Source organism: Pipra filicauda, unplaced genomic scaffold (assembly GCF_003945595.2).
Source record: "Pipra filicauda isolate LSUMZ 115617 unplaced genomic scaffold, ASM394559v2 scaffold77_size3566232_pilon, whole genome shotgun sequence".
In the NCBI taxonomy this organism is placed as follows: Eukaryota; Metazoa; Chordata; class Aves; order Passeriformes; family Pipridae; genus Pipra; species Pipra filicauda.
In genome coordinates, this window is record NW_024104953.1 from 1,175,385 (window position 1) to 1,190,768 (window position 15,384).

Sequence of the window (15,384 nt, forward strand, 5' to 3'; positions counted from 1 at the left end):
TTTGCTGCGCTTGCAGCGGGCAGGTTCAGCTTTCTGGTCTTTCTGAAGTAGTACAGGGTTCAGGATGAGGGGAAAGCTGAACAACAGACATTAGGAGCACATATCAGGAGTATTTAATTACTTTGTAACAATGTATTGTGATACTTGTTTTACAGATCTGGAAAAAAATGTTTCATTTTCCAAATTTTGTTCCTATCTGTTTAAAATTCGTTTTATCTTCTTGCACCGTTGACACAAAACACAGGAAGTTGTTTACATCCTTCTTTATGCAGTTAAATGGTCTGAGAGGGCAGCTGCCCTCACAGTCTGCCTTTTTGAAGAGTATCAACAGAAGTACTTGCTAGGAATTCTGGAGGAACCCAAAACTTTGGGAATATCCTCAGTGGTATTCTTCAGAAGGAGTACTTAGTATTTTCTACAGTGAATTGTGGCCCTCCCTCCTCCAGGCCTTTAGTTTAGAAGGTTTGTTGGGACTGTACATTTCCACTTCCACGTGTTAAGTGGTTTTGTGGTAACTGTAGATAACTAACTCTTAATAATTCTCTTGGGAATGCACAGAATAAGGTCCCTCCCCCGTAGAGGAGGGGCATGAGAAGGGGTGTTGCAGACAACCCATGAGCTGACAGCCATACCAATATGCTTCAGACTTCAGCTCTGTCTTTACCTAAGGAATTTACTCCTTAAAAAAATAAACCCATTAAATCTCTAGTCCTTGACCCGCAGCAGACACCAGCTTGTAAGAAACAGCCAAGAAGTCGCAGAGATCATAACTCTCAGGAACTATGGACTTAACTAGATTGGAATAATTAACTTAAGAGATTAATACTGCTCCTCTGTTTCCGGTCCTTGGAGTGATTAATTTTTCTTTTTCGTGATGAAAACATGAGTTCTCACAGTCGTGTTCCCAACTGTTAAAATAGATCGTTTTTCAGGTTTACACACAGTGTTTCGAAGTGAAAGCACTCGTTTGTTATGATTGGCAAAGGTTTAAAGGCGTAAATGTATATGGAGATGAAAATGCATCTTTGCCATAGTGCACTGCGTAACAGAAATGTGGCAGCTGTAACAAGGTATTTATTCTGTTTCACAGGATCCCAAAATACTGACCGCACTTGAGACCGTTGGAAAGTCAGAAAACGAGTTGGAAGGACGGATAGTGTGTGTTTGCAGTGGCATAGACCTGGTGAACATCAGCTTCACTTACATGGTAGCGGAAAACACAGAAGTAGCCAAGGTATTTCACAATTAAACAGTGGGGGGGAGTTAAAAATAAAAGAAGAGCTCATCACCAGTGCTCAGTTGTTTTTCCTAAGTCTGCCTGCTTGGCTGACTGAAATACCTGGCTTATTGTCTGCTGCCTCACTCTTTGGAAAGACAGCAAACATCCATTTGGAGCACTCTGTGACATGTCTGTGTGCCAGGGTGAAAGGAAACAGTGGGTTTATCAGCCTCTCTGTGCACGGCAGTTTATCAGGATTAGATACTGAGACCAGCAAATATAAGACAGATCATTCCTTCAGCTGTTGAGTATCTCCATGTGGGGCTTGTCCAGCAGACTATGTGACAGTTACCCCTCTGTCACAGGGATGCTGAAGGGAAGTGCAGTGACTTCCATTTTCCTGGTGGGTGGAGTTCAGCCCTCCAAAATTCTGTTCAGCGATAACCTGACTGTATTGTGTGGTTCATATTATTTGAAAGGACAAAGGCAGGAAAGAAAATTCTCTGCAGTTAAGGGGATCCCAGTGTACCCAGGTTCTTTTCTGTTTCCCGTTGGCATGGAACAGTCCTAAGGAAACAATGGCACTTTTTTACACGTCATCTTTCCTGAGAGCTTTTGATTGCAGTTCACAATGCAAGTTCTGGGGCTCCACCTGTCCTGGTACTCGAGCTGTCTGCTGTAAACTGCTCTGAGAAACCTGATCCAGAGTGCTGATAGTACCTTAGATTCAGACATTCAAGGGATTTTAAAAATACACATTCTTTGATTTTCCTTTCTGATTGTATGTATTCAATTTAGGATTACAATCAGTTTTGCCTGTGAGATATAAATATTGAATAGTGATCAGTGACACACACCTGCTTTAAAACTTTCTTCTGAATGCAGCATCACAAAATCCCTTGCCAGACCTGCTTGATCCTTCGTTGCTTTGGATCCATACCTTTGGAAGCACTGGCAATACTGAGTGAACTCCATGATAGGAGAAATACTTGTATAACTTATATGGGTACACTAAATCGATTTTATTGTGTGTATTTTCAGCAGGCTTTCAGGGAAATAACATGCCACAGTTATGTTTTGAAAACATTGGAGAGGCAAAGAAAAGGATATGTTGGCAGCATTCAGTTTTGTACTTAACCCAACAGTGTCTCTGATTTAATCTGAAAACAGAAAGTTGCAGTTAAGTTTCTCAGCCACCTTAGATCTCAATAGGCTGTATTAGACTAATTGGTTTGTGAGGATGTTGGCCAGTTACACAGACTGTCACAGGAGATGAGCTAATTACCCTGCTGAAAAGATCTATTGCTTCATTAAGAGCCAAGTTGCCTACCAAAAATGGTGTGTAATGCTGCAGTCCGCCTGTGGGGAGGCTCTGAGAGGCCCATATATGTGAGAGTCCTGCATTTGGGAGCCTTCCCACCAAAATATATATCCAGAACTGTCAGCAATGATGATCCACCTGATCTGATATGATATGTTTGAGGCACGAGGGAGAGGATAAAGAACATCAAGCCAAAAAAATCAATGTAGGGCTTTCTAAGTTACCTTCGCTGAGTAATTTGGTCTGTACTGTATTGGCTTTTCAAATATGGTAAGTACATCAATTTGCTACTGCAGTTCTGTGGTAAAATAAAATTTTCTAGGAGTTATCTGCACATGGAGCTGTTCCTACTTAATTCTTCCTGTTTTGTTCGTGAGAAAACATCTTTCTTCTGCGACACAGTAAATCTCTTCTTGGAGAAATAAGCCTTTGCATGGTGTTAAGTAGCTATGCAGCTTTTATGTAGCAGTTTAAATTAGGCCTTGATTTAATCCATGTTCAGATGTAAGCCCCTCTTTTGAAATAACAGAGGCAAGATTTTGGAGAAAAAGGGGCAGTGACTGTAGGTTTAGCAACCCGGATACGTGTAAGGGGTGCACCTGGTTTCTGCTGTCCCTGCCCTGTTGCCATGAGGAAGGTGAACATGACTTGCTGCAGATCTTCTGTCCCTTCCTCAGATAAACCAAGGCCTGGATTGGTCAGTGCCTGATTGGGATGCTTTAAAACAAGGGAATTGAGTGGCAAATCCCAACGCAAAAGCTCAGAACATTTCTGCCTAGAAAGAGGACAAAAGGGAATTCTGCTTCTGTAGATAGTAATTTACAATTGGAAAAGAAGTAATTGTTCCTCCCTGAAGGCTGGATTATAATGGAACTGAGAAACCATGACAAAGAAGAAAATTAATTCAAGTTCCTGGCTTCTTCAGGCTGTCCATGCAAGGAATGGTGTCGTTGGGGGGGCAGGTTCTGCCCGGTCCCATAGGATGGGGCAGCAGAGTGTGGGCAGTCCCTTGGGGTGCCCCAGCTGTGGCAGGTGGGCATGCACAGAGCTGCTGCCTGCTGTGGGCAGTGCTGAACCCTCCCCATCACGGGCTGGCAGTTGTCTTCTGTCATCACCTCTGCAGTGGGGCAGCCCCAGGTTCCTCTGCCCCTTGTGCCAGTGTGCTCAGCAGGTCTGGCCAAGGCATTGCTGAGCTCCAAGTACAGCTATTCCAACAACAAGAGCGTGTTTATTATCCCTCCACTTGTCTCCAAGCTCCAACTCTGGTATTTACACTCTATCTACTTAAATTTTATTGGTGTTTTCAGCTGAGAAATTGGTTTTCATTTCCACTCTTAAAACAGCCACAAAATAGGGTGTACTCTGTCTCTGATTGCAAGCAGCTGTCGTGGTCCACTCCTAAAGCAGCTCCACTGTGGCAGCAGAGAGTGACTGTAAAAGGTGGAATTTAAAACCTGATGTTTGGAATCCTGATTAAATCAGGTTGTATAAATTACCCTGAGCTAAAATTAAAACACACACACACACACACACACATATGAGAGGTGTGAGCCTATGTGTGTATTTTTCTTTTTTACTTCTCAGATGGACTTGCTGTGACCCAGTAATCGGATGATCTGTTTTCCTCAGTCCAGGACATTTGAAAAGGCCTGTGGGTATTTAGGGGTGAATTTCCTTAGTGCAGAAGGGATGTAGTGCTGATGTGAGGTTTAGCCCATGGCACGCAGGCTGCCTATCCAAAAATGGCACAAGTCCAGTAAAGCTGTTGTACTTCAGCGATCCAGAATATGGATCTCTTGTCTTCTTTGCTCATCCACTTTGGCAATGCATTAAGGAGTTTAACTTAATAGATTAACCTAAGTCAGGTTTTTTAACATTATGTAATATTTACGAATATCGGGCGTAAATTTGTCCTGACAGTTTTTCTTTCCCAGATCCAGCTGTGTTGTTGGAAAGGACCATCTCTCCAACTGATGGGTTTTGCCCTTCTGCCAGAAAGTATTGTTCCCCCTGCCCTGCTGGCAGAGGGCTTCATGTGAACACTCCTAATTCAGAAAGCCATAATGTTAGGCTCATGTCACATATTCAGGGGCAAAGCTTACAATAGTGTTTAAGATAATCTGGCTGGGAAGTGCTGATTCCTCTGGCACAGTTCCTCTGGCAGTGGGTCGGGATGGGAGCAGCAGATGTAAAACAAACTGGTTTTACAGTTTTGATTAGATTTGATAGAAAATAGGTATTTTCTTCAGGTGTGTTACTGAGACAGTGATTCACGCACTGATGGCTTAACCTGTGAGGAGCCAGGATGAACAAACAGCACGTGCAGAAATGCTGTATTACTCACATGCTGGCAAACAACATAAAGGTAAATGCAGGCTTTGTCATGCAGCTCATAATATTTATGGCATGGAAGACGACTGCAGCTGAAAAACATTCTTAAACTTCTCAGTGGGAATGATATTTTTAATTTTTCTTTTTTTTTTTCCAATTTGTTTAAAATAGTTAAATGGACCGTTATGGTTTTGGTGAGATGAAGCACTCCAGGCTCATCGGTTTTGTGGGTGTTTCTATCTGGCTCTTCTTGAGTTACAGAAAAATTGTGTTTCATAGAATCATAGAATGGTTTGGGTTGGAAGGGACCTTAAACACCACCCAATTCCAACCCCTGCCGTGCACAGGGAACCTTCCACTAGAGCAGGTTGTTCAGAGCCCCATCCAACCTGGCCTGATTGACCCGGATTTTTTTTCCCCACAAAACAAACTATTAAGTATTTGCCCAAATCATATTGTTAAGAGGGCAGATAGGAGGTAGCAGAAGATCCCTATGGGAACATGCCACAAATACATTACAGAAAAGTTCTATTTTCCTATAGCTTTGGTTTGTTTTGGTGTTTTGAAGCAAAACTTTCCAAGAAACCTGCAAAACATGCTTGAGCAGAACTCCAGAAGCCTACTACTGTTCTCTGTGTCCCTCTGTTTTAGTATATATGACTTATGTCTCGAAGCCTATGTGATAAACAGTTTTCTAATTCATGACTGTCTTAACTATATGACCACAGCTTACCTACTCAGGTAGCCCTGTGCCAAGTATAATTCCACATTCTCTAGAGAGATCTTCATATTCCATCCAGCATTTCAGTGTCAGTGATTTCCATGTGCTTTTCTGCCTTTTGGTTTTCTTTCTTGGCTATGCCACTGCAGAATTATCAGTAAATTGAAAACTTTAGCCCTGGTTTTCTGTAGCCAGGAGGTGGATTTCACTGTGTAGAGCTCCACTATGTTTTTCTTAGTTTGCATACAAAAGCAGCCAAAATGATTCTTCCAGCCGCTTTCAGAGTAGACCCCTCCAGTGCTGGGAAAGCAGTTCCAGGGTGGAAAGCTTTGGTGAAGTGTGGTAGCAGTCTGGACACATCAGGCAACTCCCAGTACAGAGTGTGCAAGCCTCACCTTTCCTGATGGAATACTTGAAAGTCAGAAGAACACCTTTCATCTCTGTGCCAGAATTTTCACAGCAACACCCTTCAGGTCTGCGCTGCAGTTGGTCAGGTAGGGAATAGGTTTGGCACTGTCACTGACTGGCATGAGAGGAAAGGGAATTTTCATGGAACAGAAATGAGTCCTGAGACATCTGCATTGAGGGAAGAGGGACATCTGCTGGTCATGGTGCCGCTGGATGAGGGCGAGGGAGTCCTGCCAGCCCCCAGCTGGCTTGGGAAGAGGTGGGAAACACGGATCTATTCTCCCTGGGCTCCCTGAACCCTCCAGCTGTCAAGCCCTTGCCTCTAACAGCCAGTCATAGGCACTGAATACCAAAATTGGAGGGCAATGCCTCCTTTCCTGATGTGTGAAATAACTCTGGAGAGACTGCACTGAAAAAGTGAAGGTAAGACCTCCAGAGGCCTGGATGATACTGACCTCATCAGTAAATAATCTGTGCATGACCTTGTCTAGAGTTTCATGAGCTGTAGGTTATGGTGATTTTTAACCTTTCATAAGTTTTGTTCTTTTTAACCCCCCCTAAATGAAAGGTTGATGGCTAAAAGAGGGTTGAAAGGCCAAACTTACTCATGCACCCTGCCACTGCTGCCCGTGTTTCATCGATGAACCTCAGGTAATGCAGGGTCACTAAGTGCCTCAGAAGCATTTGAGTGCTACAGCAAAAGCTGAGAGAGTGCTTCTTCAGTCAGTTTTTCATGTACTTTCTCCTTCTAGAGATGCTTGACAGTGTTTGATCTTGTTAGAGAAAAACAACACAGGCTGCTTATTCCAACCTGCAGCGTAGATTTTGGCCTCTTGTGTCAGCCTGAGGGTCTGAACTTAAGGTGCGCTTGTGTTTGGTTTTGTTTCTTTTCATGATTGTTGTTTTTCTAGGATTAGATAGCAGGGCCCAGATTCCTCTATGAATCTGGAATAATATTTGTATGTAGGGAGCCACTCAGGAGTTACATTGACAGATGAAAGGTACTGAACCATATTTTGAAAATTGGAAAATGCTCAGCACTAGCATCAGTAAGAATCCAATGTACCCTGATTTCTATCAAAAACATTCTGTACTTTCTGTAAGACCCAAGTGAAGTGTTTCCTATCTACCTGAGAATTTCATCTTGTTACAGGATTTTCCTTCTTTGCAGAGATAGTGATTTGAAAATGCTGAGCGTGAAAGAAGAGAACTGAGGATCTTTATCCTTGTCACTTACATAAATTTACAGATCTTTCAGATTCATCTGTAAAATAAGAAGTGCTATCATAGCATATAAGGAAGGCTGCTGCTGAATACTTCATAGTGTGTTAGCTGAGAGAAATCTGATCTCTTCTTTCATCCTTCCTGCAAGGTCATCAGACAAGTGTGCATTAAATCTGGGAATGGTATATTGTCAGGAAAGCAATATATTGCCAGCTTGACATTGAATTTTGTGGCTATCCGTGCACTGGATCACAGTGCCTTAAAAGTGATTATGAAGATAGTTGTTATTTGGAGACTAGTCTGGCTCATAAGGACAAAAAATCTGTGTGTTTTGAATGTGTTGTTGAATTTGTTTGTTGCTGTATTCCTGGTTAATTTGGGGCCAGCTGATAACTGTGGGCCATGTCTGATGAAACGCCCCAGAACCTGCTTTAGCCCCCAAATGAAGGGCAAGCAGCCAGATGCTTCCTTGTGGTGCAGCAGTGTGGGGTGGAACAGATGGGCAGACGTGTCTGTGGAACTGTCATGTCTTGCCCAGGGGACATCACACCGATGTGAAGATGATTCAGAGATGGACGGAGGCTCTTAGTTGGCTCCCTTGGTGCCAGCAGAGGTGTGATGCTTTTGTGGCTTGTCAGTGTTTGGCTGCAGATTTGTGCTCTTTTGCTGTAAGGGAGTGGAGTTCCTGGTTTGGCATCTCTATCAGGAAAGGGCATTAACACTGAAAAAAAGATTAGGGAGGCCTCTAAAGTGGGAATCATCGGGACAACTCCTGCAAAAATACCACTTGGTAAGTGGTTAGTGTATTGATTTCTCTCTCTACTTGTGAAGTGTTCCTTTTGGCAGCTTCTCTTGATGTACAGAAGTAACTTCAGAGCTGAGTGCAGGGTAACCTTACTTTGAAATGTTAGTTTTTGTTATGTCTGGTGTAGTTGTAATCCATTGCCTTCAAATCAGAATGGATCTGTAGGTGTTTGTTTCTGGTTGAAATGGTGATATCATCAGTGCTGCGTCAGTGGTGGCTTTTGGTAGGAAAAAAGAAAAAGACTGAAGCTTATTCACAGCATGCATTTTGTGTAATTTAATTTTGCAAAGGTTTTTTTGTTTGCAGTGCCTGTGCCGTTGTGCTGTTATGGATCAGTGCTGAAAGGTGGAGGAGTTTGGAAGGGACTGCAGACTAATCACGAGGATAAATGTTTGTATACGTGTGACAGTGTTAATGCAGCAGCAATGTTACATTTTGCTGATTTAAATAAAAACAAAACAGCCCAAACAAAAACCCCAAACCCAAACAAACCACAAAACCCCAAATGTAGGTAGTTAATGATGAATTTTGACAGTTCTAGGAAATTGAAATCTATGTAAGACTTGTTCAGGCATTTACCCTGAAATTATCACCAGCTCTATTCCTTTATCACCTGAGGTGAGAGAACATTTGTTGGAAAAGATAAGTGTTTCCTGTATCTGTCAGTTATATCAGCTCTAATAAATAATATTATCTTGCCCCATGAACCTTGCTTTCTTTATCTTCCTTAGGCAGTACCGTCATCCTCTGACTACTGTCATTGTACTCATGCAGTTGGAAAAATAGAGATGGGAGGTCAGACTGTTCCTGGTTGTTTTCAAGCACAAAAACACACCTAAGAAACCCCAAATACTAGCTTTTCTCATAAGTCAGACTTCTATTTTCAAATGATTCTCAGATTCACTATTAGAATGCATATTTTATGCAGTACTTATTTAAAAGATCATTTTAAAAAGATTAATTAAAAAATGAATGTGGCTACTTTTCCTAAAACAAAATGGATTTAGTGTGTCACGAGTACAAGGATCTGCTTAAGTGTGTTTGTCTCTTGAAGTGTCACCTTAGACCTTGTTTTAGCCCACAAGGATTTGCTGCCTGCAGTTTACAGTGTGCCATTTCCCAAAGACATTAGTATTCCTCCAATATAAATCATGATTTTTTTCCATCTGTATTGCAGATGTACAGCACTCATTCATGAAAAGAAAAATACACTCATCTGCATCTATTTATAAGTGTCAAATTCTGGATCCTGCCCAAGTCAGTTCAAGCTGCATGCACAGAATTTGGCCAGAAGCAAAAAGCTTCTTTATTCACAAGGTTAATGTTTAGCAGTGGACCAAAGCCCATCTCAGTTCCACCAGTGTAAATTATCTGTTGAGTAATCCTGGTGTTACAATGGCATAATTGAGATTGAGCTTGGCTTGTAGTGCTGTCATTTTTTTCCCCTTCCTGTAGCTTTATCCTGCCAGGAATTCTTGCTGCAATCAATGAGTGTTCATGTTAGGGCCTAATCCTTAAGCTGCTTCTATACACTACTGCAAAGTCTAGGTGCAGGCTATAGTAGAAAAATAGATCCATAAAAATGGAATTACATAAGTGAGTGCTGTAATGCTGCTGTTGGCTGAAAGCCATCCCAGTGATTATGGGAATGTTGTGCTTTTTAAGGATGAAAGCAAGCAAGCAAGCAGAACTTGAATATGTAACAGTGTTAGATGATGTTGGTGTCACACAGCAATTATTGTGCCTCTGGCTTGTTATTGGTTTGTTTCATTCCTTTTCTAAAGCTGGACCAGTTGAATATCTCATCAGATATTACATCATGTTGCTTACTAATAGCTGATATTGCCCCCTGCCACTGAAAGGGAGGTAAATGTTTATATAGGCTATAAATAGAGGGCTTAATAAATCAATCAATGGACCACTCGCCTTGGCTGGCAATAAACTGGTTTAAGAGCACCACTGATGCTCCACGTGGTATTTGGGAGAATGGAAAGCACAGTCACTTTGTTTGGGGAAGGATGAAATGGTAATGGGTGAAAGGTGGCTGGACTTTTCCATGGTATAGGCTGTGAAGTGGGCAGGTTTTTTCCTCAGCAGAAGTTATTAACATTATCCATAGCTCCAAGAAAGAGCCTTCCCCCAGGAAAAGCTTTCATACTTCTTCCCTCTCCCGTTTTCCTAATTTGGTGTTTCTATATTTTCCTGTTTTTCAGCAATGGGTAGAAGGGCTTGGATCCATCATCCACAACTTTAGAGCTAACAATGTCAGTCCAATGACATGTCTCAAAAAACAGTAAGTTACTTTCTTTCCTTCCCCTTCTCTTTTATTTTTCTGTATTTTCCTTCTTAGAATTGAAAAAAAAAATTGGTTTTCATACTTCAACGTTTACAATCACAAAACAGTGTAATAAAGAAAAAGTGTGTTAAATTACTTAGGAGTTTGTCTTTCATTGAGACCAAAGAAGTCTCAAGGCTATATCTGGCACCTGCCCAGTAGAAATTATAAAAGAATTTATAACTGTTCATTTGATTTATTGTTTTGTATGTTTTAATTATTGTCTAGTTTGTTCTTTCCTTGATGCATATGCAAGGGAAACCCCAGGAGACTTTCTTGTCTTCACACTTGTCTTAATTGCTGTACTGATTTTTTTTTTGTGCTGCTTTTTACCTTCACATTTGATGAACTGCTCTGCCTCAAGCACTAAGAGGTTGCAGAAAAATGTTCTTTCTATGGAACAATTATTTTTTTTGTACTCATTTCACAGACAGGGCAATAATCTTAAGCTAAACCTTAGTATCTAGATCCCAATTTTAATAAATAGTATTTTAAAAGTATTTCATTCTTAATTTCAGCTGGATGAAGTTGGCCTTCCTAACAAACACAAATGGGAAAATTCCAGTTCGGAGGTAAGCACAACTGGGAGTTCCAGCTGTTGTCAGGTACTGATTGTATAATGTTAATAAAATTCTGTGACTTCATAGTGCAATGTAATATCAATTATTACTAATGCATATGTAAGAGTAAGTACAGAACCAGACATTCCTAGCTGACCTCCTCAGTAAATTAGGCAGCTCTTCTTATCAGCCTAATCGAGGTTTTTTGTAGACCATTGTAATGAAAAGTTCCTGTAATTCAAAATCACTTAGAGCATCAGATTTTTCATCTTAAAACTCTGGGATGGATTTTTCAGTTGTAAAATTTCATAAAATCCTTTTAAAAAGAACCATAAAAGCTTTCAGACCAGTTAAGTAGAGGACAAAAAGGTACATTTTAAAATGTTCCTTGTAAAAGAGACATAACTCTGCCAAAAATACTTCTGCTTTTATAGGAACCCCCCAGATAATATTTGGTTTTCTGCACATGGTAAATGAACTGTTGGGTTAGTTGTTTTGAGTAACAGCAAAGCTGGAACAGTGTATTTCTTTCTGTACAGCTATTAACTATTACAGATTACTGATTTTCAGTCCTCTCTGGCCAGGCAGCAGTTCTCCCCCCTCCTGCTCTAGAAATTAATTCTTGCTGATACACTGAGCTGCTTTTCTCTTTATGTAGCACATGAAAACCACATTTTTGGGGCATGCTGTTTTCTCATAAGTAGAAACTCACAGAAGGGAGCAAGAAAAGAGGCCTTTGTAAGATAAGCCTCACACGACAGGGTTTTTATCAAGGGAGAAAAAGAGGATTTTGCATCCATAGAATCTGCAGAAAGACAATGGGCCTGCCAAGTGCTTTCCAGGTTTCTGTAGCCTCATGACTCAGGTGACACCTTGAAGGTGCTAAGGCTGCTTCAGTGTATTAATCTTCCCAACTCAGCTGCCATAAAACACCTTCTGTGCACATGTCCCATGAGGAATATCAACTGGAGGGCAACGACGAGGGAACAATGCTACAGGGACAAATTAATTTTCAAGACTTTGGAGCTTTATGCCTGTGTTTGAACACAGAGCTCTATTCCTCGGCATGAATTTATGGTTTGCTAGCTTGTCTGAAACTGTTTCAGCCTTTAAATATTTTACATCACATTTAGTGAGGCATAAATTCCCTCCATTGTGCTACAGCACCCTGATTTATGTATGCAGAGAAGTCTGCCTGGTGCTGAAGATGGACCAGTCCACTGGTTCCAGTGTATTAAATCTTTAAATTCAAATTTGCAGTGTTTCCAGGCCGACATAAATCGACCTCTAGCAGCTTAATTTATTGCAAAAGTAGTTTGCTTGTAGTTTTGTAAGGGATCTGCTCTTCCATGAAGCTGAATCTCCTCTAAATCTGGAGGCTCCAAGGAACGCATTATGTTGGTGTGGGTAAAAGGTGGGAATGTTTTGGGGCTCATCCAGGAAGCACTGTATTGCCTACTGAAAGGACTGGGAGAGGTGTCAGTGAGGAGTGTGAGTGAAGGAGGGAAAAATCAGTCTGCTCTGCAGGGAAAGAGGGTGAATCATGGGAGAGCCAGGAGATGGGCCTGATCCTGCAACGAAGTGGGACACAGACACCCAGGTGTCCCAGCACTGGGCAACATGGAATGTGGGGGAATTCGCTGCTTCCCACTTCATCCCACAAACACTTAGTGTGGAAAAGGAGCACGGAGAGATAAAAAAGGGAACAGAAGGAGAGCTGGATGGGTGAGGAGAGGGATGTGTAAGAGGAAGGCAAGCTGGGAAGTGCTGGGAAATGAGAGCTGAATGGCTCTGCTGTGCAAGGGGCACCAAGTTTACCTAAACCTCCCTCTCAGTAGCTCTTCCACTGCTCTAAACCACTGATGCTTCCCTTCCAACTGACCCTTCCCTTTTACCTGTTTTTAAATCCATTGTTGTCTAGACAGCCCTGTTTCCTCAACCTCCACCTTCTGCTGATGCTCAGGGACTCCTGTAGCAGTTGCTGTAGCTCTGGGGACACAGAGGGGAAGGAAGGTTTCTCTCTCAGAATCAGAATACCCAGCAGCTCTGTTCAGCTGTAGGAGTGTATCACAATATCCACCTGTAGTTATTTTTACACAGAACTGCAGTAAAACGCCGAGGGGAAAAAAAAAGTCTCACTTGCAGAATCAGAGCTCCTTGCATTTCTTAAGTTTAAAACATATTTTTGCAACCAGCACATGGTCATAGGGAACGATGAGCCTCGGGAAGGTGAAAATCCCAGGGCTCTTGGTGGTGAATGGCATAAATGTTCATGACTCCTCATTGGGACAGTTGGAAGTTGCAAAGTCACAAAGATTTTTCTCAGTTATTTTGGATTTTTTAATGTAGTCTGGGGCATATAACTGTTGCTAGCAAGCTACTGCATCTGAGAGAGAAGAAATTCTGGCAGTTAGCAGTGTGAAAACCTTAGAAGAGTAGCAGTTTTGCCTTTTGGGCTTCAATAAGTTTTAGCAGTCTGAGTCTAGAATTACACCTACAGCTCTTACGAGGACAGGGCATTTGTAAGATATTTTGTATTTTCAGGTTTTGATGCTACTGTAAGTGATGACTTAAAAAGGTCAGCGTTTGTTAAAAAAAATCCACTTGGTTTCCATGTAGCTTTCTCTTGGCAGAAAATGGATTTTCTACATGTGCAAGTTGCACCTGCTCAGCAAGGGCCTGTTTAGAAATTAGCTCTGCTCAATTTATGCTTATCCCTTTGTATAACTACGTTTAAAAGGATTTAAGCAAATACAGCTTCTAACTGTGAAAATATATATATAAAAAAAAAAAAAAGAAGACAAAGCTAAACTATGACAAATGAGGCTTAAATCTGTTTTACAGCAGTTTAGTTAACTTGCAAGTAGAGTTTTTTTGTAAGTATGTTTCCAATTGATTACTCCAGAGTACCTGGAAGGGATCTGTTTCAGTACTTCCACGTTGGTTGGAAATCAAAGATAGAGAATTTCTCCTACAGTGTAGACAGGGGTCCTTCCAGTTCAAGCCAAGCTGATAAATAAGTTGGAGCCACGGAAAAAGATTGATTTCAACAGTTTGTGTTGGCTTGATTTTTGAAGTAATGGTTGGAAAGTCACGAAGGTCTGAAGAAACCAAGGCATTTAATCCATCAACAAGCACGATACATTTGTACTCCTCAGTTCCAGAATTGGGAAGTATTTTAAATATTTATGAGGAAGTACATTGACATGTTACCCAAAGCCCTGTAGGACATGAGGAGTAAACACCTGTAGGTGAACAAGATGAATCTGCTCAGATTAAGTCTCTTCTGATAGAGGGCAAAGCAGTTTTATTTCCTACAGCCTTAGCAAAATAAAAGCATCACGCTGTATTTTCACAATCTTTTTTGATTCATGCAATCTTTTCTACACTGCTGCTCTCATTGCAAATTATTGCTATGTTTGCTGTCATCTTTTATGAAATAAAAAAGTAGTTTGGCATCAAAAATAAGTTCCCTGCAGCCATGGAATCTTGGCACACAGCTTCTGATTAATTACTTACACCAATATTACATGCTTTACAGGACATTTATTACTGGAGCTGGATTCATTAGAGCAGACATAGAATTTTTTACAGGGCTGGAAATAGGTTGTAAATTGTAGAGCTGACATTACTCTGTTTTAGAATTAGCAGAAAAATAGATGCCTTAGATTTTTTTTAAAAAACAAGTGCCTAGAGTTAAACTCTGTCTACATTTTAGTGAAAATATCTTGGTACTTATCAGCTTTGGAAAATCAAATAACAAACTTAGATGCCTAAATAGGCACATAGAGATCTAACCGTTGTAAGAACCCAGTAAGAAAAAAAAATGGCTAAGATTTGTTAAAACATTATTTTATCAATTAGATCTTTCACTTCCTGGTCCTATTTTTTTTTTAAGTATGAAAATATTTACATAGGCAGTTTAGAGTGTTTTGGAGGGTGAAACAACTGTGAATTGCTATGGCAACAAATAACAGCAACAGTTTCTTTCCCACCTCTCTCCATGTGAAATTATTTCTTATGCGTGAGATTAACTAAAAGTCTCAGGAAATGTTTGTCTCGCTTGATGATAAAGAGCAACACATTCTTATCAGCAGCCAGGGAGTCTTTCCCAATGTACAGTTTTTATTAGCATTACAAATAGATTTTGGAGACAGAATGGAGTTTTTCTCTCCAGGCTGAGACACTAAAATCAAGGGGTTGTGGGACATGTCATTGTAGCTTAGACCCTAAACAGAAGCCAGGAGAGCTGTCAAGTTTGGATCTACATTTCCAAAGTCAGAGGTTATTCAAACTCATCTCAAATGGAAACAGAAATAGGCCAAAGGCTTCCACATTACTCACACCAAACAGCTACACTCTGGGGGATTTATGACATTCCAAGAGAAACTGGTCTGTCAGTTGGATACATGGTGAAATCACCTCTGCTTTCAGGAAGGAGTAGGATGGTAATCAGTTTG

At 41.0% G+C, this 15,384-nt stretch overlaps 1 protein-coding gene across 6 annotated transcripts in view; it reads left to right on the forward strand.

Annotated features, from left to right (window-relative positions):
• PLCB4 (phospholipase C beta 4) overlaps window positions 1-15,384 on the forward strand; it is a 169,228-nt gene that overhangs the window by 87,731 nt on the left and 66,113 nt on the right. For all 6 annotated transcript variants that reach the window (XM_039389842.1, XM_039389843.1, XM_027747994.2 and 3 more), the window contains 3 exons: window positions 1,091-1,234; window positions 10,243-10,322; window positions 10,883-10,936. In XM_039389842.1, the coding sequence (XP_039245776.1) occupies window positions 1,091-1,234; window positions 10,243-10,322; window positions 10,883-10,936 (278 nt within the window). The remainder of the gene's footprint in view (window positions 1-1,090; window positions 1,235-10,242; window positions 10,323-10,882; window positions 10,937-15,384) is intronic.